Genomic DNA, 23437 nt, shown 5'->3' on the forward strand with positions numbered 1-23437 from the left:
TGTCATCAAACCTCAAACAGTTAATCAAAAATTTAAAACGATTTTTGCTCATGCTAATCCTAAAAAGTACAGGTCCAAAAACTGGTGACCATAAATCGTCTAAGCTGAGATGTGCGTCCTTCAAAACTCCGCTCAGATACAAGAGTCCAAATAACGCCTTGATTTCAACATGGTTTGTTGTGCCAATATACCACTGCTCAGTTTTGTAACGGATTTTTTTTCTTTCAATTTCATTGTTAGTACTCCTAACAATTATATCTAGAAATCTATCGGAAAAAAATAAATCCCATATTTTTCTTGGATCTGCAATATTTCTGGTTTCGCCTTTCGGTTCTGGCAAATGAATAACAATATTTTTCTGAGAAGTTCTGTTCTTTTTAGAATGACAACTAGTTAGGTGCCATTTATGTCAATTTTTAAAGTAGATCGCACATTTTGTTGATACAGCAGTGTCGGGTGGAATGTCATTACCTAGATTTTCAGCATCAAATTCATCATTTTTCATATCGTCATTTTTAATAAAATTCTCATTTTCACTCTCTTTGCTCTCCAATATGCCTTCGTCAGTTGTATCTTCGTATCTAATTTTTTTCTAATTCGGAATCGATTAACGGGCGGTTCCTTTCATAAGAACTAGAACTAGTCCCAGCATCATCTAATCTACACTTTTTTGAATCCATTTTAGGGTAATAATACTCTAAATAAAAATAGAAAAGTTGTAAATGCTAAAAAGCAAATTATTTTCCAATAATGTACCTTAGGAAATTTTTTAACATTAACCACAAGCTGGCGTCATACGCGATCCGAATCGAATAACTCAAAATTCTTAAAGCACTTCTTTACACTATCAAAAGGATATTAAAAATACGGAAGATAGCTGGACGCTCAGTCGCAAAGTGTGAATCCCCTCAAATAAAACGGGAATTTTAGAATTTGCCGGTCGTTGGCGACGCCACCTTATGGTTTTAGGGTTAAACCTATACAAATTTAAATAGCGAGCGCCATCTATGAAAGAAGTTATCAACGTGCTCTGTTGGGGAGAAAACTACCCACTATACATATTTTTGACATTTAAAGTGTAAATATTGTTATGTTATTTTTATTCATTCAAGGTTATGTTATTCTACTCGTACTTTTCTTATCTTAAAAATTTATAAAATGAATAAAAAAATTTACCTTAGAAATAATTTTACACGAATCATGGCACGACAATATCGTGTTCTTGTAAATTACATGCAAAGAGGCGCATATGAAGCGGATTTGAAAGTAATGGAAGATAATGAAAGTGGTATTTTCCTCCAAATTTCGCCAGGGCCAAATGTGTCTTTTTCAATGTCTGTTCCCATTGCAGACATTGATAATGTAATAAACTTAAATAGAACAACCATAAGACTGGAACTGGAGCTCATAGGACAGGGACACCATATCGACATCGAATTTGGAACGGAATTGACCAAAAATGCGTTCCGGAGACTCATCAGAGCTGATAGGTAAAATATGAACTATAATTATAACAGTTGTTAACAAAACATCAACTTTAATCCTATAAAACAAAAACTAACATTCTGTAAGTCCTTATAAAAAAATTATTTTTGATGAAGATGCAGAATGTCATATCTATAGCTTGTCACTTTTTTTTTGTTCCAGTCTTCTATAAGATATAGATCAAGATGAACTCTTACTGTTTCTGAGCTAAACTGTATTTTTTTTTAATATTCTTGCAGTGATGACGATTCAGGAAGGTCCTCAGGTACACCAAGCCCAAATTCACCAGTTTAATTGAATATGTATACAGGGTATTTCAAATTCGACCTTCACCATTGGGATCTCGGAAATTAGAGGAAATACGAAGAAGTTTAATTGGGGGCAAAGTTGCGTAATCTAATGCTTGATCGAATACCATTTTCAAAATTTTAATTTTTCGAGTACTTCCAAAGATATCCGAGAAAAACTAAAAATTGGAGAATCCATTTTTATTTTTTTTAGCGTTATTTGACAAGAAAGGTTAAATCCGTAAGCACATTTTCATTGCCACTTTTTCTCAGCTACACGATGACATATTCAGATTTACCATCCGACGTTTCGTCTTTCGGCTATCATTATCAACTTTATTTTTTATTATGGGCGCCATATTGGATTTTTCGACAGAAAAATAGTGCGTTTCATTCTGGTATCATTGATATAGAACTTCTTATAATTTACTTTTTTAAAAGCCGAAATATTTAAATAAAAAGAAATATTACATAGTTGGCCTTGACACCATCGAAAGACTTTCTTTTGTTCGCGCTATATGACAGAACTCTTCAGACGAGATTAAAGCGTGCGCAGATTTCTAATGAAAATGAGCTTCAGAAATGAAGAGAAACAAGATATGTTAAAACTTTATTACAAATTTGATAAGAACAGTACGAAAACAGCTCAAATGTATTTTAAGTTATATCTGGAAAGACAACAGCCGCATAAAACATTTAAAACTTTGGATCAACATTTAGCTGAGTTTGGTACCTTTGAAAATCTTTTTTCATTCTGCTTCCATACTTCATTTTAGGTTTTTGGTCAGTTTAGTGAGTTTGGTGCTTTTGAAATGTTCATCCAAAGTTTTAAGTAATGTTCTATGCGGCTGTTGTCTTTCCAGATATAACTCAAAATACATTTGAGCTATTTTCGTACTGTTCTTATCAAGTTTGTAATAAAGTCTTAACATATCTTGTTTCTCTTCATTTCTGAAGCTCATTTTCATTGGAAATCTGCGCACGCTCTAATCTCGTCTGAGGAGTTCTGGCATATAGCGCGAACAAAAGAAAGTTTTTCGATGGTGTCAAGGCCAACTATGTAATATTTCTTTTTATTTAAATATTTCGGCTTTTAAAAAAGTCAATTATAAGAAGTTTTATATAAATGAAATCAGAATGAAACGCAATATTTTTCTGTCGAAAAATCCAATATGGCGCCCATAAGAAAAAATAAAGTTGATAATGATAGCCGAAAGACGAAACGTCGGATGGTAAATCTGAATATGTCATTGTGTAGCTGAGAAAAAGTAGCAATGAAAATGTGCTTACGGATTTAACCTTCCTTGTCAAATAACGCTAAAAAAAATAAAAATGGATTCTCCAATTTTTAGTTTTTCTCGGATATCTTTGGAAGTACTCGAAAAATTAAAATTTTGAAAATAGTATTCGATCAAGCGCTAGATTATGCAACTTTGCCCCTAATTAAACTTCTTCGTATCTCCTCTAGTTTCCGAGATCCCAATGGTGAGGGTCGAATTTGAAATACCCTGTATACTACAGGGCCTGACACAAGTCAGTTAACGATCTCTGAAAACTACGCTTGCGCTCGGTGTCATATCTGTATTCAGGAAGATGTGATGCAGTTTGAACATAAAATGTAACATTTAAGCAGTCATTACTTTTTGTATCTAAATAAATTAACAAATCAATAAACAGTGTTTCTGTATGCTCTTCTATTCTTTTTCCTCTGTATACAAATCGGTTAAATGACTTTTGCCAGGGGCTATGAACTAAAAGTATTTATGACACAATAAAAAATGTGTTAAATAAATCAAATATTTTTTAAAAAGGAAAGATGCACCTAAACGTCTTCCTCCCACTCGTCATATGTTGTGCAAACTAACTTTTTTGGGGAAATAAAAAAAAATGGAGAATAAATTTCTTTAATTTTCCCCAGGTAGGTACCTAGGCGTTTGAGAAGGTTTTTGATGCCTTTGCTTAAAAGTTTTTCCAATGATTTAGGTGGGGCAAAAAGATTAGTGCGGTGGGTTTTTGGCGGTGATTGGGGGCTAGGTAGGTACCTGGAGATTTAGAAAATATGAGGTGGTAATTGGTGCCAAATGTGGTATTTTGGGGTGTGGGATATAACAGCCCACCTAGTAGTTATTTAGGTACAAGAATGAGAAATTGTTTTTTATCTTGAAAACAGCTACTTGAGTAACAAAACACATTAAAAGGTCTTTTTTATTAAGAATTGATGGAATATTACAAAAATATATTCGTATTTAGAAAAGTCAGTGGGGTATCATTTTTTAAAATTAAAAACATTTCATTGAATGGCCGCACGAACGCCACTAGTGGAAATGGAAATATTTCATCTACTCCAGAACATGCACATTTATCCTGCCATGGCGGATCCCCAGTTTCATATCCGCATCCCAAACCGTTTTTAAAATATTTTTAAAAAAAGTGATTAAACACTATATATTTTTGAAACGAACCGATTTTGAACTTAACTTTATTCGATCTAAATATTTGTTTTTATGAGCTCTACATATCCTGAACGTTTTTCAGTATGTTTTTGAAACACTCTGTATACCTATAAATAACCTTTATTTTCTCGGAAAAAGGCTATTGATCAAATTTGTCTTTCTGCCCATGGTACATATTCTTAATTTAGACTAAACATCATTACAAACCAAACGTATGATCTAGATCGGGAAATGTTGCAACAGGGTGGTAGACGCAAAGAGGAAGCAGGATAGATTGTCTTGTCAGTCTTGTTAAGTAAAGTGGTTTCAGTATAGTCCAGTTGTCGGAATTGTCGTTCCATTTTTTCTGCAGTTGTAATAGTTTTTCGGTTATTTTTGTCATGTGTATGCGTTCGTATAATAATTAGTTGGGTGGATTGTGTAACGGGTTTTCGGGGTGCCTTATTTTTGCAATTAGTCTTAGTGCAACCTGTTCTGTTATTTAAATATATAGTTTAGTTTTTTCTGTTAGATTTGCTCTTAGTATGTGTCTATAGTCTAACAGTGGTCGGCAAATAGATTTGTATATTTTTGTTGCAGTTTTACTGCTGATCCCTTTGTCCTTGTATCTTAATGTTCGGAAATGTTTTGTTATTTTGGTGATTTATAGTCTGATGTTTGGCACATGTTTTGTAAATTTTAATTTCCTATTGGTTGTTATTCCCAGGTACTTTACGTCATTCTTTGGTTCCGTTGTATGTATCATAAATATTTTGTCATATTTTGTAAAACTTTCAATTTGGAACCTTTGCAAAATGATGGCATTTTCGAGAAGTGGACCTTATTAATTATGTCAGCGTAACTTGTATTGTTAAGTCACACATTACCCAAAACATGCATTACTTTCGTGTTGCCTTGTTCTCCATTATTTTAATGATCTTAAGCATAAATAATTATGATGTTGAACTCGCTGTTTTTTTACAAAATATCTTGTTTTACTTTTCACTATACAGCATATAATTATTACATTAAGATTGAATGCACAGAGTTGCCAAGTAGCAATTAATAAAGCACCAATGTCGGACACCAAAGCTGAATATCGTGTATCTCACTAATGTATAAATAGTTTAACAGGATAAATCCCATGATGAAAAACTGATTATTTACCATTTATAATGTGCAATGTACTGGGCAAGGCAACACTAAACAAAACTATTTCGGACGCAAAGTGTGGATTACTTCAAGCTTTACTAAAGCGGAGCATAAACAACAGAGTTATAGACGCAATAATCGTATTACTCTGCTAATACTATAAATAATAATATGGAGATTTTCTGACAAAATGGCGACACAATTATTATATTATGGAGGACCCTATTTCAGTCAAGACCGTTTTTTGCGTGGTGTGAAAGGTTAATAAATCGTGACAGTTTCATTGAAGAACTGGCCTTTGCTTTAATTAAATATTGCAATTTTAATGGCCTCTAAAATGTTTATATAACAGTAGGCTAAAAATAATGGCATTTGCCACAATCGCGGTGCCGTATCAAACAAAAGCGCAAAATATCAGTTACTAAGATGAGAGATATTTGACTTGTAGCTTACAGTCACGGATCACCACGGTTAAGGCACTTTTCCTTTGCTAAGGGTGGATTCTTCCTCAGTAACAAAATAAGTTATTATGGAACAATATTACATCATATCCTTCTATTACCGAAGGTCGCCACTTCAAAGATATAACGGAACAAATTCGAAATAAATATCAGTTTATTTTTAAACGGCAGCACGTTCTGTTTTCTCTTGGACAGTTGAAAACAAATTAATGAGGTTTCTCGCTTTTGATTTCCCAGAGTACTACAGAATTTATTAGCACTACTACAAAACACCTAAAGCATATTCCTGCTAATTTGCTTCGGCCATTAATGCGCTGTTTGTGACCAAGGAGATTGGATATTTATGGCCCAGTGATCGGATTAATTATAATTTTCTAGTTGCGTGTGTATTTTCTACACTGATATTGATCATGTAGTGAAAAAGGGTGCCTTTCCCTGTATGTTCAGAATGTATTTTGACCCTGAATTGATTTTTCACAACTCCGTATATATGGTGATTGAAAATAGCAGAAACCAACAGAGTAAGTATTCACTGATCAATAGTTTATATTAATATACAGGATGTCTCAAATTAGAACCTATGAGTGACAGGATGATAACTATTTATGGTTGGTGTGCAGTCAGTTTTGTTTCGTGTCTATCGCGAGTAAGTCTGTGAGTCAAAATTTATTCAATTAATGTTCAAAATAAAACGATTACTTTTTCAGTTATTACTAAAAAACCTTGAAAATGGTAAACTTGGTAGCCTGGTTGGATAACTTTTGGAGGGCCTCCGCCTGATCATAACATGAATTGATACTCCAGGGTATCCATTACAAAATATAGCACGTAGCAACCGACCCTATCTATTATACTTCTACGTAAGCGCGAAACATTTCAAACTTCTCCTTTCTTATTTTACTTTCTTTCTCTTACTTTCCTGTTTCTCCTTCTTTCATATTCCTCTTTCTCCTTTCCTATTTCTTGCAGAAAAAAAACTTTTCTTAGTTACTACGATCGTTACTACTACGTTTAATTATTAAAAACAACAGATTATTAATCTACACCTAAATCTTCTCTAAGGCTAAGATATACATAATTAATATGAAAACTGTGCGCTTTGTTTTCCAACTCTCCCACTGCATGGTAATTAACACCTTATCGCTAATCCCGCGCATTTACAAAATTAGCACTTTTCACTATGTTCTCTCTACTATAATGCAACTTCAATGAATCGTAGCCTTCTCTAAGTTCACTATCAGCTTTTGGTGATTAGTATAGAAGTCGTTGTTCGGTGTTGCGAGAAAAATTCCAACTTTTGAACTGTACTCCATGTAATTACTTCTGGTTCTATTTCTGGCTCAGCTCGTCACTCCTAAATACCTTTATACATTAGTGACGTAGAACGTCAGAGCTGCTTCTATACTCCTAGCTATAAACACTGCAAATAAACACCGACAGAATGTAAAAATTCGAATGGCTTTGATTGATTTATGTGACTATAGAATTGATCTCATTCATGCGAGGGATTGTGTAACGAGGCACATTTTGTTCATTAAATCCGGGCCGAAAAGGAATATACAGGGGGTGTTCTCAAAGTTCCAACAGATTTTATAAAGGCCTGAAAGCTCCTTGACAAACATAGATTAATCAAGAAATAAGCTGCTTACTTAAGAGTTAAACTACTCGTGGACTTCCGTGGTGGAATGGCAAGCTGGAGCACTTTATCCACTTCAGCTATCAAACCACCAAAGGGAGCACACATGGTGGATAGGATAGCTAAAGTGACGCACTTAAAATATCTTAGAGGGTACTAAGTCGCAGTAAAAGGGCTGACTGGACGAAGTTTTACAGGGAGATGGATTCTCATCTAGAATCCGCCATGTTTGTCGAATTGCTGAGCTAAGAAAAAGAAGACGGAATATGGATTGCCGATTGGGGAGCAGTTCTTGCAGACACTTACTTCCCTGGAGAAACTGGCGAGATCGCCCCTTGCTAATTTTAATCTAGTGAATAAGACCGGGCGCTAGGTCGCTCATCACATGCGTTAGATGGCCATACGAAGCCATCAAATAGGCGGTGAATGAATTCAGTCCATATAAGACATGATAGTATAATCTCAGCAATTCTTCAAAGAGAACTAGACACAGTGCTCTTATCGTGATACCGAGTGATCACGATGAGGTTTGTCTCTCTAGTATGGAGATTGCGACTTTCATTCCAAAAGAGGGAAGAATCGCCTACAGCAAAGATCAACGTTCATTAGTGGAGTTGCCGGAGCTTCTGATTTAGACCAAGAGGGAGACTATGGTTTTCTATGGGAAGCAAACAAAGCCCAAAGCCGTTTGTTCGATGACTGCCAAACTCGTTTGACGAGATATTCCAATCGTACTGTTGGAGGACAATAGTCGAAATCGCTGACCGAAGCTGAACAGTCGTTTGGAATGAACATTCCAAAGAGAGAGGAATTTACAATGGAGTTTCTTCAGCAGCCATCGGGCAACGATAAGATTTAGTATAGTGATGGATCACAAATGACTATGGGAGCCGAAAAGTACAGGGCTAGTCGTGGCAGGGGCGAATAGTTTCCCTTGGAAATGGAGATGGTGTTCAAATCATTGAAAACAAAACAACTTTGGCACATATCGTCATCATTATCGCGCTTGGGAAATTTTTAGCACAAAAATAATTGGGCTAAAATTCGATTTTTACATAAAATGAGTCAGTGGCTCTGAAGGTCGAAGGATCATTGGGAATGAGTCCAAATGACAATCCAAAAACAATAATTATTATTTCTTTCATCTTCTTGGTTATAAACGCAAGTTATTGCAAAGTTAATAGTAACGCTGGTCAGTAAATGCTGGAGTAAATTATCGCCTCTGCAATTCAGTGCTCGTATATTGTTTCCTTTACATTCACAAACCAAATTATACTTCAATTTTTCAGACATCATTTCATCAGACGTATCCTTTTTCAAAAAACACGGTAATTACTTGTAGTTTTCCTTAATTTCATTCAACAATTTTCCACTCCAGAATCAATAATTGATATACACATAAGGAGAAGAAGTGTTTTACTAATGGCTAAAAAATAGTCAGGAAGAATAAAAGTGTAGTAATGAATTATTATTGAAGAGTAAAATTTAAAGTAAACAAATAATATAGGTTTTTATAGCCAATGGAATAGTGCCAAAAAGCAAACGAAAAGAGAAAGACATGGATTGAAAACTAAACTGTTGGGACTGGAATTGAAATGAGGCGTAAAGTCGCAATAGACTTGAATCGTCTCAGAGTTTTCCTACCATTATTCATCTTCACTAATCTATTCAAGGAAAAGGTCGATATAGCAAATTTTTGTTACTTTTTAGGGCCAGTACCTTAGAACTACCTTAATAGAAATTAATCAAGTAAAGAGAGCTTGAAAAGGCGTTTCTTCTAGAACCAGGATCGGATATTGTTCTTGAGTGAAATTTATATTTTCAAGAATACACCATCAGGACTTGAGAGCTGGTCCTCACCAATAGTGGAAACAATGTTATAACCTGGATGTGAGATTAAATTTGTCAGAATTATGTATCGTTGCGGAAATCTAAAATAGAATTGTGATCAATTTTGTTTGAGTTTGAACAATATATTTACCAAAAGGCCTAAACAAATGGAAACTTTTTTTTAATTATATTTTACCGAATTTGCAGCTCCTGCCGCTGTGAAAATGCCGATAGTGGCGAATTGCATTTGGGACGCCCTGACGGCACCAATAGATACCCACATATCGTTCCAATCTCCTTTCACATTAACATGTAGTAATGAACGATTGCCACTTAAATAAAACACCAGATTTACATGGGATTCCACCTATTATAAAATGCTTCAACGCGAAATTTAGCTATAATTGCCGAGTAATTATTGCGCTCTAGTGAAAATTACTAATTCATTATTTCCTCATTGTAGGTAAGTGTAGTACGGTACAACGATATATCTGATTTATGTAAATAACGGACCCCATCTTGAGTAATAAGTATAAAGTAACTGTAGATAATTTATAATTGTACTAATTATCACATATGTTACATTCGTTTCTTCGCATTGGAATAAGATAAGCATTTTTTTATACAAACTCCAAAAAAGGATAATTTTCTTTGCACTTATTGTATGTTAATTGTATCAAATTAATTCTAGAACTTATGTTTGCATTACATACAAATTTACAGCGCACTGTGGATAGTGTGTGACTCTGTATTATTTTAGAGCAGGAAACCGGCGTAGATTTTGTGCCAGGAAGTTTTGGCAAAGTGACTCCCATTTTCTACAAGTTAGTGTCGATGTAGCCCTAAGCAAAAACAAGTTGAAAAGTAGGGTCTGCTATATACGTTAGAAGAGTCAAATAAAAAGTAACTACGCATCATATCGAACATTGTGTTAAAAACTGCGATCTAGACTACGATAAAAACCACGAAGAACTAAATGACAAATATAAACCGGGTATCTCTGAAAAGTGGTCCACCCTTATAACTTTATTACGTCGACTGAAAGGAAGTTTTCAAGTATAGGACTGCAGATTAGAAGAGATTTCGGCTGACGAATGGTGTGCGTTTAGTATCCCAGAAAGGTATTACTTATCTTTATTTAATCTTAGAGATGGATCGAGGGCAGAATATTTTAATATCAGGTACCAACGCCTACCAATCACTGGCGGAAATCACCTTAAATTAATTTAAGGACGTTAGGTTGTCTGAAATAAATATTATTCAATTTTATCGTACTTTCGGTTAAACCGGAAATTTAAACTTTAAATAAGGCACCGTGTATATTTTTCGATATTTAGGCATTTCTGTCATTCCGAACGCAACCATACCTACTTTCTTTAACAAATTTGCCCGAATATTTAGCAAACTAAATGAATTGCATTTTTCGTTACTTTCTGCAAGCTCAAAAATCAGGGATATATTAAAATCAAAACCCAAAATGTCTTAAAACATATTTTATTCTCATAACTCTAATGATAATATTGACAAAATTTGAGTTGTTTACATCAGATATTATTCTACTAAGAGAATAATTTGGATTACGATCAACTACTCTATGAATTGTGAATCTTTAATAGAAACAAAGAAATTAATCCGAACTACACTTTATTATATTTGCTTTAATAAGAGCATTTTCTATTGGTAAATTTAGTGGAAAACGCTATAAGACCGAGTTATTACCCGTTAAAGACGTTCCTCACAAATTGCATAATGTTAGATTAGAAATTTTAATTAAAAATTTAACTTAATTGTTTCTCATAAATTGCATAAAACCCGCTTCTTTGTAGAATTCCTCCGACATTATGAACTCTGAGCTTTAAAGGAAGTACCGATAGACATGGGCAGACTATTGAAAACAATACTGAATCATTTTACTTTATTAATGAACAATATCGAATAACTTAATCTTAAAACTGAATATGAAAATTGTCATATAACTGAATATTAAATATGTATGAGGTATGCTCAGAAAAAAACGTGAATTTTAAATTTTTAGAAAGAATTTTATTTATTCGACTACGTCAATTTCATCCCCTTCAAAATAGTCCCCGTTGATTAACATACACTTATGCCAACGCTTTTTCCAATACCCGAAACACTTCTGAAACTCAAACTTTGGAATACTCTGGTTTAGCTCTTTCAGCGACGCGCATTTAATCTCGTCTATGCTTGCAAAACGACAACCTTTTAAAGTTCTCTTTATTTTCGAGAACAAAAAGAAGTCACAGGGAGCCATATCCGGCGAATATGGAACTTGCGGTATCATTAAAAGAATATTTTTGGCCAAAAATTTACGAACAAACAATGAAGTGTGAGCAGACGTATTATCACGGTGCAAAAGCCATGAATTGTTTCGCCACAAATTCTGGGTTTTTTTTCGAATTACTTCACGCAAACGATGTTGAACTTGTATGTAATATTCTTTGTTGATTTGCCTTGTGGCGAAAACTTATAGTGTACTAAACCATTAAAATCGAAGAACGCTGTGAGAATTACCTTCACATTCGATCGCACTTATCAAACTTTTTTTGGTCTTGGCTATCCATAATGCTTCCACTGAGACCACCCTACGCTGATGCATAACGCATCTTACTTGTTAACTACAGAAAAAATGTTAAGCTAATTTTCAACTGAAAATATATTTTTGACGGTACCATTCTTTAATACTCATTAAATAAAGTCTTTTTCATTATGAGACATTTTCTTCTGCGACCTGCGGTTCTGACGTTATAAGCGTCCGAACATGGCGTGCACACTTTTATATACACAGTTATAACCTTTGTTAGAAACATGGTATCGATCTCTGCTTTGCACTATTCTATTGAGAAATATTTTCTCTACATAATGGTAAAAAGTTGGACGAGACCACTGGATGCATGTAAAAATTGGGCCAAAAGAGTGAAATTTTCGAAAAAAAAAATTAACAGTGATATTTTTTCCGGACCTTGACAGATCGGTGGCGAATTGAAAAAGGAACATTTATTTTTTTCTGTTGTTCTAATATTATCTGGATCAAAAATTATCGTCAAAAAACGAAAAATTGCCGAAATTTTGGGATAGTAGTCACCTCTTAAATCTTGAAGATGGCACACAAAACATACATCACTATTCTTAAATAGGTCTAATCTACTTCTCTGAAAAATTTAATAAAAATTGGGGCGGTACACACTTGGATCCCTTCCCTTGTTAGTCTCAACCATAAACCCATATTTCAATAGTTTCAATACTTCTGGATCTTTATGAATTACATTTACGACTCTTGGACAACTTCCATTCGCTGCAGTTTTTATTCAAAATTCAACAATTTTGGAACAAACTTTACAGTCACCCATTTCATTTCCAAAACATGCGAAACAATTTCATGGCATGACCCAACTGATATGTCAACATCTTCAGTGAACTCCCTAATTGTAATTCGACGATCTTTCATAATAATTTCTTCCACCAGTTCTACATCTTCATACGTTTTTGATGTCTTGGGTCGTCCAGTGCGTTCGTTATATTCGACGTATTCATAGTCTTCTTGAAAACGCTTTTACCACTTGTAAAACTTTATTTTACTTATAGTGGACTCACCAAACGCTACATTTAAAATTTTTAAAACCTAGCTGCACTTCACTCTATTGTAATAATTTACTCTAAACTAACAAGATTTAATGCAAATTCTTTGATCTATTTTTCAAAGATCGCCGCTTGTGTCGAACACAATGTAACCTTTTTGAAAGTTGTCAACAAACTAAACTTCCACTATGTCTATCAATGTACACATTGTTTAAGGACATGTTTACCAGTACAACTAGCGAAAAATCGCAAAAATAAAATTAATAGAACCCATAAAATTACAAAATTCTAGTTATTTTTTGAACATACCTCGTACATCAAATAAGTTAATCTTCACTATTTGAAACTTAGTTTCTTATCTTCGCTTTATTTGTTATTTAATTAACTTAAATTCTAAGGCAGCATAATTATTGAATTTCTTTCTCCAAACCATTGGAATTCCACGCTTTGAAACCTACATTCTCCTTTAAAGTTGGTAAAGTGTAGAAAGGAGATAGGAGGCATCTGATGTTTATCATCTACTGTGTGACATACAGCGCTTGTAAAAAGTATTATAGTATTATAATTTGAAAACGAAATACCCAGTATAAATTAGATAAATTTGTTCGAACACGTCTGGGGACTGGGAAACTGTAGATAGAAGACTGCAACATTTACCACGTTCCTCGCAAACTTTAACCGCTCCTTGTAATGCTCTTTGAGAAATCTTCTTCACCTCCGTGAATAGAAATCAAATTGAACTAGAGAAATTTTTATTTGATCAAAGACGGCCAGACATTTCAAAGGTATTTTACGTTTAATCAAATTTATTAGAATCAAAAACAAATCCGACCTAAACATTACTTTTGTAATTCCCCTGTTACAGCAAATATATTTTTATTACACATGAATCAGAATGAATGTTTTGCTGTTGCGTGCGTAAAACAGTCTTTATGATGCATGTATAATTTCTGGGGAAACAACAGTTCAATTTCGGCATGTCTAAACACTTTAGTAAATTCGTAACACTTTTTGACGACTAAAAGTGTCAATAAATTGTAGTATTGTTGCACTTTCATATCAATTTAAATATTTAATTATAAATAAAAACTTTAAATTTAATTGCAAAAAATTCTTATATTAAACTTACAATCCTGCACACTGATATGTAGCTGCCTAAATTGGGCATGTATGTACATATGTATGTATATGGTATCTTGGAAACTATAAGAGTTTTCTAAACATTACATCCCTCCCTCCCTTGTGCAAAGAGCCGCCTTGCCAATCTTACCCTCTTTTAGGGATATATCTCTGATTTATCAGGCAAAAGTACTCCCGAGGGCTCTACGGGGAAAGGCAAAAGTGTAAAAACCTTTTTTACACTTTTACCTTGGTTTAGGAAAAATCTTGTTCCATTTCATAATAAATACCTTACAATGGCAAGAATTCCGTAGCAAATATTTGTTATTTGATGCATCTTGCTATTATAAGGGAGAGTTTATGCATTCTTGTAAAGAGCACCATTATTACAAGTAGAAGTCTCTTGGTACACCCGATTGTTTTTAAATATTGATAAATATTTTCTGAATAAGTAACTTTTTTCACTAATCCAGCGATAAAACCTTGTTTATTTCGTAGAATTACGAATTCGTCAGTGTCGTACGAACACCCTGAAATAAAATCCCTCAGGAGGAAATCCATTATCTCATTAGGCATATGTCCAGGAGTCTAGATGAAACCGTAAAGAGCCGACCAATTTTTTAAAGGTTTTATTTAATTTATTAATGATATATTTATCTTACTATAAGAGAGAGAGTTGTACCAAAAATTAATAAAATAATTACTGGACTTTCTGTTTTTCATATCACACGATATATCATTTTCTGTTTTTCATGTCACGCAATATATTATGACCTTTTTGTTAGTGATAATATATTGCAGATAATCACCTCAATTCGTAAAACCCTGTAGATTCACTAAATACCGACTTTTTCAAGTATTGATAGTCGGTATATTTGAGCGCAAGCGGCGATTCAAAGTTCATAAGTAGGTTCGTATCCGTTGAAAATTTTGATTGATAGATCTTTCGAAAGCGGCTGTAAAATGATGCAGCAAACACGCACTGGTGTATCTTTGATACCTGCATTATTTTGAATTTTGAAAAATATTTAATCAAAGATCTCCAATTGGCGAATAATCCAAATATAAAATATAGTCAGTTTTGTACAGTTGCATAACTCTGTATCGTCAAAATTCTCTCCTGTGGTCTGATTCATAAATAAGTCATTTTTAATTAAAGCAAACTCAGGAGCTCCCCGAAACATTCGATTTTATGCAGGATGTTCATTTCAAACAAAAATACTAAACAGTTCAATTAGTATTGTACGAATTGTACCACCGGCCGTCTTATGTAGCGGCTATTTTTGAAGCTATATATTTTTATATAGATCACGGCGTCATGTAATTTTCGTAAACGATCAATATGTTCATCCCAGATCAAACACAGCTCAAGCAAGCAAAATGGGTCATTAAAGATCACAGAGACATCACTGGCATTACAAAGACGTTAAGAAAAGGTCTTCAACATAAAGTGTGTCGAGTTTTTGTCTCTATGCCCGTAAGATTTAACTGTATATAAATTTAAGGATATTTACGATATTTTTGCGCAGCTCATACTTAACACTTTATCGCCGGTCAAAAATCAAAAACGCTGTTCACATTATCAAGTATTGACCACCATAAGGATCTCGCATTAATGCAGAGCAAATGGCCATCATCCAGGCACAACCGCGCATAACTCAGAGTGGGCAGCACGTGTTAAGAGTCCTGACGACTGCACCATCAATACATAGAACTGGCGCTACATACTACATAGAAATAAACAATTCTGGACTTACTTCTTGGATTTTCATCTTGGTCTTGACGACCTTGCGGCGAACCTCGGTCTCGTAGGTCTCCTCGACCGTCTCCACCAGGCTCTCCTCTCCATTCTCGGACATTTCGCCTTCGTTTGGGTAGGCCACACGCGTTTAATTTGGACACAACTCCGTCACTGGTTATTTCGATCTGAACGCAGCGCTCACTTGCCAAAGACTACCGAGCATGATTCTATATTTAATTTTCTTTTGCCGCAACGACGAACGGAAGTTTGTTGTAGTCTAGAAACTTTATTGTTTTGTTACTTGTTTTTCCATTTTTTTCAGAGCTTTTTGAATACTGCTAATTAAAGATGAATGTCCGTTTCTTTTTAGTCGTATCAGCTCATAAAATCTGTTCACACTTTCTCGAGTGTGACTGACTCGTATTGCGGTATTACACCTGAATACATTACAAGCACCTGGTAAATGTCTATATGGTTTCTATGCATGCAAGTTCCTTTGTTTTATGTTTGATGCAAATCAATAGTTCATTAGAAGAAATATGCTTATTAGGTAAATTTAAATGAAACATTTTATAACGGGCAATCATTTAAAAAACACTTGCAGTGGGTAGTGAATTGTAAACGTAAGGCATTGATTAGGCCATTTTCTAAATTTATTTACCATCAAACATATCGCTAATAACACATAATAAGTACATTTATCCAAGGCATTCCTCTAATATTTCAATGCCTGCTTAAATTTTTCTAGATGTTACCCTTTATATTGTTCGTCTAGTCTAGAACAGTGTGGAAGATATTAACGATTAAAATACCTTTTTTGCACTTTTGCAAGACCGCAGCTCCGAAACGATTTAAGATAGGTACAAAAAATTGCTTTTAAATTTATATCTAAACTTTTCAAAACCTACCTGATTAACTGCTCATCCTTATTCAAGTTATTCAAGCTAACTAGTAGATTAGGTACCTAAGTATTTGGGAAAAATCAAGAACCCAAGCTTCAGCCACGTCATTGAAAATTGATAGCGATTTTTGACGATTCGTTTCATGAATCATGTGGTTTTTTAGTTACGTCACAAACCCTGTATTTAGGAAAAATATAACTTTTTGAAAATACTCTATAATTTTGGTATGTCCAAATAACGAAAATTCGCCAAGCGCTTCCAGAGATATCGAGTAAAGACACTGAATAACACTACATCGATAATTCCGAGATAATTGTCGTTAACAAATACAGCGTTTTAAAATTAACAATTTTGTGTGGCATTTTCTTTACTTTGTAAGACAGTGAGAAAACTTTTTCAAGACCCATGTCCATCAGTGATTCCAAAATAAATAGATTTTCAAAACCTTTTTTGTTTAACAAATTCAACCAAGAAATATTTGAAATACGAAACAATTAAAATAACAAAAAAAAACAATTAAAATAAAATAAAAATAAAAATAACCGAAATAAGTGCCGTTTCGACCATTATTGTGAGCAGTCCGAACAGACTATGGCTAGTCTATAGTTTTAGATAAAGCAAAAAATCCGTATTTACCTCGGACTAAAAATTCAGTCCATTCAAAAGACGGGAAGAGTTGAATGAACAACCCATTCTCAAGAGAGCTTTTTATTTTCATAACTTGCTCAAAACGTTCATTTGTATAAATATTCTAACTCGGTCTTATAAAAAAGAATCAAATATAGATCCTGACGTGTAGTAAAACCATCCAAAAATAGGCAATATATTTCACATTAAAAATCAAAAATGAAGACCACTGAAAATTATAAGGCTTCATTCACTAAAGCATTTTTTAGTTCATCCGGTTTGTACACTCCTCTTTCCGTTATAATGCCCGCGATCAAAGCAGCAGGCGTTACATCAAAAGCAGGATTCCAGCACTGGATTCCTAAAACATTTATCAAAAAATCATTTATATCCAATAGTATGTAACAGTGTAACAAAATATGCGTGAACAAAATTAATTGCTTTGTCGCTATTGCGAACTCAATGAAAAAGACACAAACATTATAAGTTACATCACGATAAAAAAATATTGATTTCTTTAATTTGGTACCTTTGGCAGCTATCCTATGTTCGCCCACGTGAGTCATTTCCCTATCGGGTCTCTCTTCGATGACTATATGCTCACCAGTTGAAACTTTGGCATCTATTGAAGTAAAAGGGGCGGCTACGTAAAATGGCACTCCGTGGTATTTCGCTACGACAGCTATTTGGTATGTTCCAATCTTGTTTGCGGTGTCGCCGTTTGCAGCTACCTACAAGTTATTTATTGTTAGATAATATAATGGAAGGCTTAGGGAAGTATTCTACATTTGACGTTTATACAATTATGTTTCACGTTGACGATTTGATTTTGGTTTAAGATATGTTCTATTTTATGTATCCAATAAAAAGTGAATTTAATATGCATATTTTTAAATAGTTATATAATAGTTAGATAAACTTATGGTAATTTTATTACATCTAGTAATAGAAAATTCGTATACAGAGTTATTCAAATTCACTGTCTATTGTTGGCACTTCGAAATCCGTAAGAGACATGAAGTATATGATATTGAGTCAAAATTTGCGCACTTTAACCTATTTGAAATTCAATTTTTTAGATCACCTAAACATTTTTTCAAAATAAAATTATAGCTGAAACAACTCTCACTCTATCGGCCCCCACAACCACTGCTGAAATATTCCTACTCTTCATTAATGCTGCTACCATACTATCACAAATGAGAGTGGCGGGAATTTTTTCATGAATCAACTCGAACGCAGTCAACCGTGCTCCTTGATTATAAGGCCTAGTTTCTGTACAATACACGTGCTCTGGAAATTCAAAACACAAATAAATAATCTAGAGTATAAAATAAAATACAATGAACACTTAAAATATACAAAAGTGTTTAGAATGTTGAATAAAACAATAAAGGATTTGGAAAAATCATTGCATAATCTTTCATCCAGATCATTGGTCAAAAACTAAATAAAGAGTACAAGGTGATTTTTAAGTTAATTTTTACTTTTAACAGAAGATAAAGGTAAAAAAATAAGCGTATTTTTTTTATTTACCACTTTTCCCAAATATCAAAACAAACGGGGGTACAGGCTGTTAAAGTTTATAATTAAAAACTAAAATTGTTTAACAATGAAACTAAACTTTATGTTACTTAAATAATATGTTGAAAATGGTTACCATTCACTTCTACAAAACATTCAACGCAACGTAACCACCACTGTTCAGTCGTCGCGCAACGTATTATAATTCGTTTGCCTCTAATTTCTATTGCAACCTCTCCTATGTGCACAACCAATTCCTCCCTTGTATTTGCCGGAGTCTTAAAAACTAAAGATTTCATGTAAAGGCTATTGCTTGACAACAGAGATAAACAAATCACAAATTGCCCAGTGGCTTTTGCGTTAGTTTTTTATGATATATAATAAAAAAAAGGAAAATAATCAGCCTGTATCTCCATTAGTTTTGATATTTGGGAAAATGGGTAAATAAAAAAAAGCTTATTTTTTTATCTTTATCTTCTGTTAAAAGGAAAAAATCAACCTATATAAAGAAATAAAAAGACTGAAGAAAACTAGGTTAAAATCAAACATTAAGTAATTCTTCCTTTATAATAAAAAGGTTTTTAAGCTTTTAAATTGTTATAAACACACATTCTTGTATTACCCAGCCTTCTCATGGCGTGTAAACTTCTAATAACCCCTAAGGCCGTCCCATAACCAGCAGTGGCGAGAGATCCAGTGTTGCAATGCGTTATTACCCTTGCTTGACTATCTCCCGAGATTCGAGAGAGTATTTCTTTGGCCCCGTTATCACCAATAGCTTTGTTATCGGCAATGTCTTTTTCCAACATTTGTTGAATTGTTGATAGGAACCTGGAAATGAAAATAAAATTAATTTAATCGCAATCCCATTTTAATTCGATAAAGCACATTTTAGTTACTTGATCAAATAAAACAAATAACGAAATTCCATAAAGGTAAAATAAAACGTTCAAGAAGGTTGAGAGTGCGCGATATCAGAAAAAACGCAGTCTGAGTTTTCATCAATCTATTAAGTAATACATTGGGTCTACAAATTAAAAAACACTTATTTGAATATCTTTCAAAAACACTTTGATATCGGCAGTGAATCACTTTTAATCAACATTAAAAAATGTGCGATGAGATTTGTTCATTAGTAGTGATATCTGTTCAGTTTCTCTTAGTCACCACTAATATAAAACTCTCCGGAAATAAACATTTAAAATTATATTTTAGTTCACAATAATCTATAGAGTTAAAATTCGTTATTAATTCATCTCTAAAACGGCCAACTAAGACTCTCAACCAGCAATTAAATAATTAATATTTTAAACAGTCACTTGAAATTACTTTTAATTTTAGGTACCTTCATTTACCTAATCAATAGTTCTTTATTCATGAAATTTTAAACAAAAATACACTTTTATACCTTTTAGTGACTTGATAGAGAGACCTATTTAGATTAATGTTCAAAATATATAGGTCGTAGATAACGAGGGATTAGGTCTGTAAAGCGAAACATTGTTAACTGAAAATTAGATATTTTCTGATTTAAGTTAGAATTTCTGAAATATTTCATTGCAATAGAAATTGCGACATTATGCTTAATAAAATTAATTAAATAACAAACTGCTTAATCACTAAAATTAATGATATACATAAAATATTTACTTGCCTAATTCACGTGTGTAGTTCAAGTAACTCAAATTATTTCAATACATCGTTATCACATTTATACAAAATGCATGATAAAACCGTAAAAGATAACAACATCATTACGCGAAACGTGATCACGTTTTGAAAACACATCAAAATCATGGGCCCAGTATTAAAAAAATATTCGTATAGATTTAGTTCAACTTACTGTGATTTCATGTCTTCTAAACTCACTGATTCATCTTTGCTTAACTGATTTGCCAAGTCTATTAGCTCCTCAGCAGCAGCTTTCATATTCACAGCCGTAGGACGGGAAGACACCAAGTAATTTAGCTTTCCTTCGACCTCTTGTCGAAATTGTTTTTTTGATTCAAATTTGTCATTTTGCATTTCCACTGCCAAGCTCAGGCAGCCCACTATAGCTATAGCAGGAGCTCCTCTAACCTAAAATTGAATAATTACATAAATTTGTTAATTTCCTACACTTCCAAATTTACATATATGTATACAGTGGATTCCGTCTATAACGTACATGGGATATAACGTACTTCCGGTTATTAAGTACGTATTTGATTGGTTCCGCCAAAATATTCTTGAATTTTTGCTGGTTATAACGTATAATATATAATATTAACTCCCTTTATAGCGTCTTTTATTTTCTCTTTATTTCGTTGCCAATTCCGGGTGTAAAGTACATTTGTACATTATAGCCGGATGGTGGTCCGGTGGCTCCCCTAAGACGCTGAAGATTTACAATGCTCCATGTGAATTCTGTGTACAAATGGCAGGTGGACATGTAGAACATCTTCTTTAAGTAAGGGAAACAAATTAAAACTGCTTTTGATCGTGTTTTTTTGAGAAATTTTTTTTTGACATCCTGTATCTCGAAAACGATGTGTTTGCGGCCCCACGTTAATTGAAATGTTTTTTTTTAGAAAGAGCCAAGGAATCACTCCCTTCATTTTTGAATACCTTTTTTAAAACATCCTGTATACATATGTACATGATACGTATTATGTACATACATATCCCTTAGCATTTTTTGTATTCATTTATGTACATACATATGTATTACATTCAAAAGTTTATAATATGTACCTAAATCAGTATGTGTCATTAGATTTGTTCGGATTTTTAGATAAATAAAAGCATATGTGCGTAACTTACGTAACATGTAAAAAATATGATTTTTTTTATTGTATTTTTTTATAATGTACCTTCAGTTATAGAGTACCCTATTTTTGCTCCCTAGAGAGTACTTTATAAACGGAATCCACTGTATATATATTGGTATTTTTTGTTGCTAAAAGCTGTGAAGTTTAAACAAGAATACTCTTACAGCTTAACTCACTAAGTTTTAGGATAATTTTTTTTAACTCAAAGAAATAGTTTGCATTTAGAATTTACAACCACCACAAAACCACAATAAATATTGTTTTTGTAGTCTTCTATTGGGTATCTATGCCCGAAGTAAGTATGGAAAGTGATGAGGTTTACAGATTGTGGCCTGAAAAACCTAATAACACTTTTTCTGCATGGTTTGTTAAAAAATGTACATTAAATCCTAAGAATTTAAGGTTTGTTCTTACTGGTCAGGAAATCATCTAATAACGGTTTGAAAATCTTTCAGAACAACTAACATTGCTGATTTAAACTTGATATATACAATATGCTTGAGCACAAGGGTTCTTGAACAGTTCATCCATCAACTTTTTTGCTTAAAAAATAATGTAAATCCAGTAGGAATAATATATCAGGAACAGAAATACACAATGCAACAGATTTTTGATAAACACTCTTACCCCTACTAAAATACCCAATTCTGACTTTTTTCAATTGACAGTAGACCCAGAGATATCTTATAATAGAACTTATAATATTGTGTCTGGCAAATAGAAAAGTTTGGAGTATGACTGCACACAGAAACATCATTAAATAGAAATCTGTGAAGACAAGCTGGCACTACTCCCTGCCATGCCACTAAAGCATTTTTGAGTGTGCTATTTGTCTTCTTGTAACTATCTGTTCTTTCACTTTATTAAGGATTGTCATTATTTGAGTGCATTTTAGTGACTACCTCTGAAGAATTGATGAATATTGTTCAGACTTGTAATAATACATTTGAGCTCTTATTTTGATTTTTATTTTAGTAAAATTCAGTCTTCATAATCTGTAATAGAACACACACTCTCTATAAATTTTTGCTTGTGGTTGTATTACAATGTGTATGATATTAATCATAATATTTGCCAATTCTCTGCCTATTTGCTAAATTCTAATTTTGTTAGTTCAATACCAAATTGGTAAATGATTACTTTACTCTCCTAGCTATGTTTTAAATTTCTACACCAATATTAGCAAAATAGAATTTGATCCAACATGTTGCTCTCAGACAGTGCTCACGACGCTTTAGTGTGTGCCTCAATAAGTACTTACTTGCATTTTATTGATAACTTTCCATCCATCCTCAACTCCTTTAACTTTAACATATTTGGTAATGCCTGGTAACATCAACTGGTCCAAGATTTCCAAATTATTACTCTCTTGGTCATAGATAATGGACTTGAGTGACATTTTCACCACGTTTTCCCTCTTGGACACCTGTAGGAGTGTCTGAATGCAGAGTGAATAGGCGTACTTTACAGTACAGAAGGAATCACCACAATAGCCTTATCATTTTAACAAAAGAACGGTGGAAATGGAAAAACAAACTTTTATCCGGCTTATTATCAGGTCCACCGGCTACAATAAACAAGATAATGTGGGATATCTTCAAACCGCGTGGCACCCTCAACTATCACTCCAAAGCAGAAATGATAACGAATTAAAGATGAAAAAAACTATAAAATATACGAAAGAAAAACTGAAACCTAAAAATTGAAAAATTGGAAAATGTGGAAATGAAAATGATGTCACAACTGTCATTATGTGACTTCTAGTAACGTTGACGCAATACGCAATGGCATTGACCTAGGGAAGATGTTTTCGTTTTAAATTAATTACTCC

General features: G+C 33.4%; 3 protein-coding genes across 8 annotated transcripts in view; 1 reads left to right on the forward strand and 2 right to left on the reverse strand.

Annotated features, from left to right (window-relative positions):
• Positions 1-16105, reverse strand: part of tmod (tropomodulin) — a 94878-nt gene extending 78773 nt beyond the window's left edge. For 2 of the 5 annotated variants that reach the window (XR_010752811.1, XM_066403137.1), the window contains exon 1: positions 15760-16098. Coding sequence is in view for 3 of the 5 variants with exons in the window: in XM_066403137.1 (XP_066259234.1) it covers positions 15760-15861 (102 nt within the window). In the remaining 2 variants the exon portion in view is untranslated. Of the gene's footprint in view, positions 1-15759 lie in introns of all 5 variants that reach the window. The other 3 variants (XR_010752810.1, XM_066403136.1, XM_066403138.1) reach the window with 2 other exon arrangements.
• LOC136417428 (uncharacterized) lies at positions 1125-3429 on the forward strand. Of its 2 annotated transcripts, XM_066403106.1 has the most exons (3): positions 1125-1288; positions 1352-1490; positions 1725-3429. In XM_066403106.1, exons 1-3 carry the CDS (start codon positions 1159-1161, stop codon positions 1777-1779), a joined length of 324 nt encoding a protein of 107 aa, XP_066259203.1. In that variant the 5' UTR covers positions 1125-1158; the 3' UTR covers positions 1780-3429. The 2 variants fall into 2 exon arrangements, with proteins under 2 accessions (XP_066259203.1, XP_066259202.1); XM_066403105.1 differs by having other exon boundaries at positions 1125-1490.
• Positions 16106-17337: 1232 nt separating the features above from the next.
• On the reverse strand, positions 17338-23287 carry LOC136417455 (methylthioribose-1-phosphate isomerase). The gene is made up of 6 exons (XM_066403153.1): positions 22868-23287; positions 20640-20875; positions 19419-19627; positions 18402-18565; positions 17802-18003; positions 17338-17633 (listed from the first exon to the last, which is right to left on the reverse strand). The coding sequence occupies exons 1-6, from the start codon at positions 23003-23005 to the stop codon at positions 17509-17511; spliced, it is 1074 nt and encodes a 357-aa protein (XP_066259250.1). The 5' UTR covers positions 23006-23287; the 3' UTR covers positions 17338-17508.
• Between the last annotated feature and the right edge of the window lie 150 nt (positions 23288-23437).

This window comes from Euwallacea similis, chromosome 28 (assembly GCF_039881205.1).
Source record: "Euwallacea similis isolate ESF13 chromosome 28, ESF131.1, whole genome shotgun sequence".
Taxonomy (NCBI): Eukaryota; Metazoa; Arthropoda; class Insecta; order Coleoptera; family Curculionidae; genus Euwallacea; species Euwallacea similis.

Coding starts and splice junctions, on each gene's coding strand:
- LOC136417455 (XM_066403153.1), bottom strand. CDS start 23,005: ATGTCACTCAAGTCCATTATCTATGACCAAGAGAGTAATAATTTGGAA. Junction 18,004..18,401: donor TGGTTGTGGGGGCCGATAGA/GTGAGAGTTGTT, acceptor AATAACTTGTAG/GTAGCTGCAAACGGCGACAC. Junction 17,634..17,801: donor ACATAGGATAGCTGCCAAAG/GTACCAAATTAA, acceptor TAAATGTTTTAG/GAATCCAGTGCTGGAATCCT.
- LOC136417428 (XM_066403105.1), top strand. CDS start 1,159: ATGAATAAAAAAATTTACCTTAGAAATAATTTTACACGAATCATGGCA. Junction 1,491..1,724: donor AGACTCATCAGAGCTGATAG/GTAAAATATGAA, acceptor ATATTCTTGCAG/TGATGACGATTCAGGAAGGT.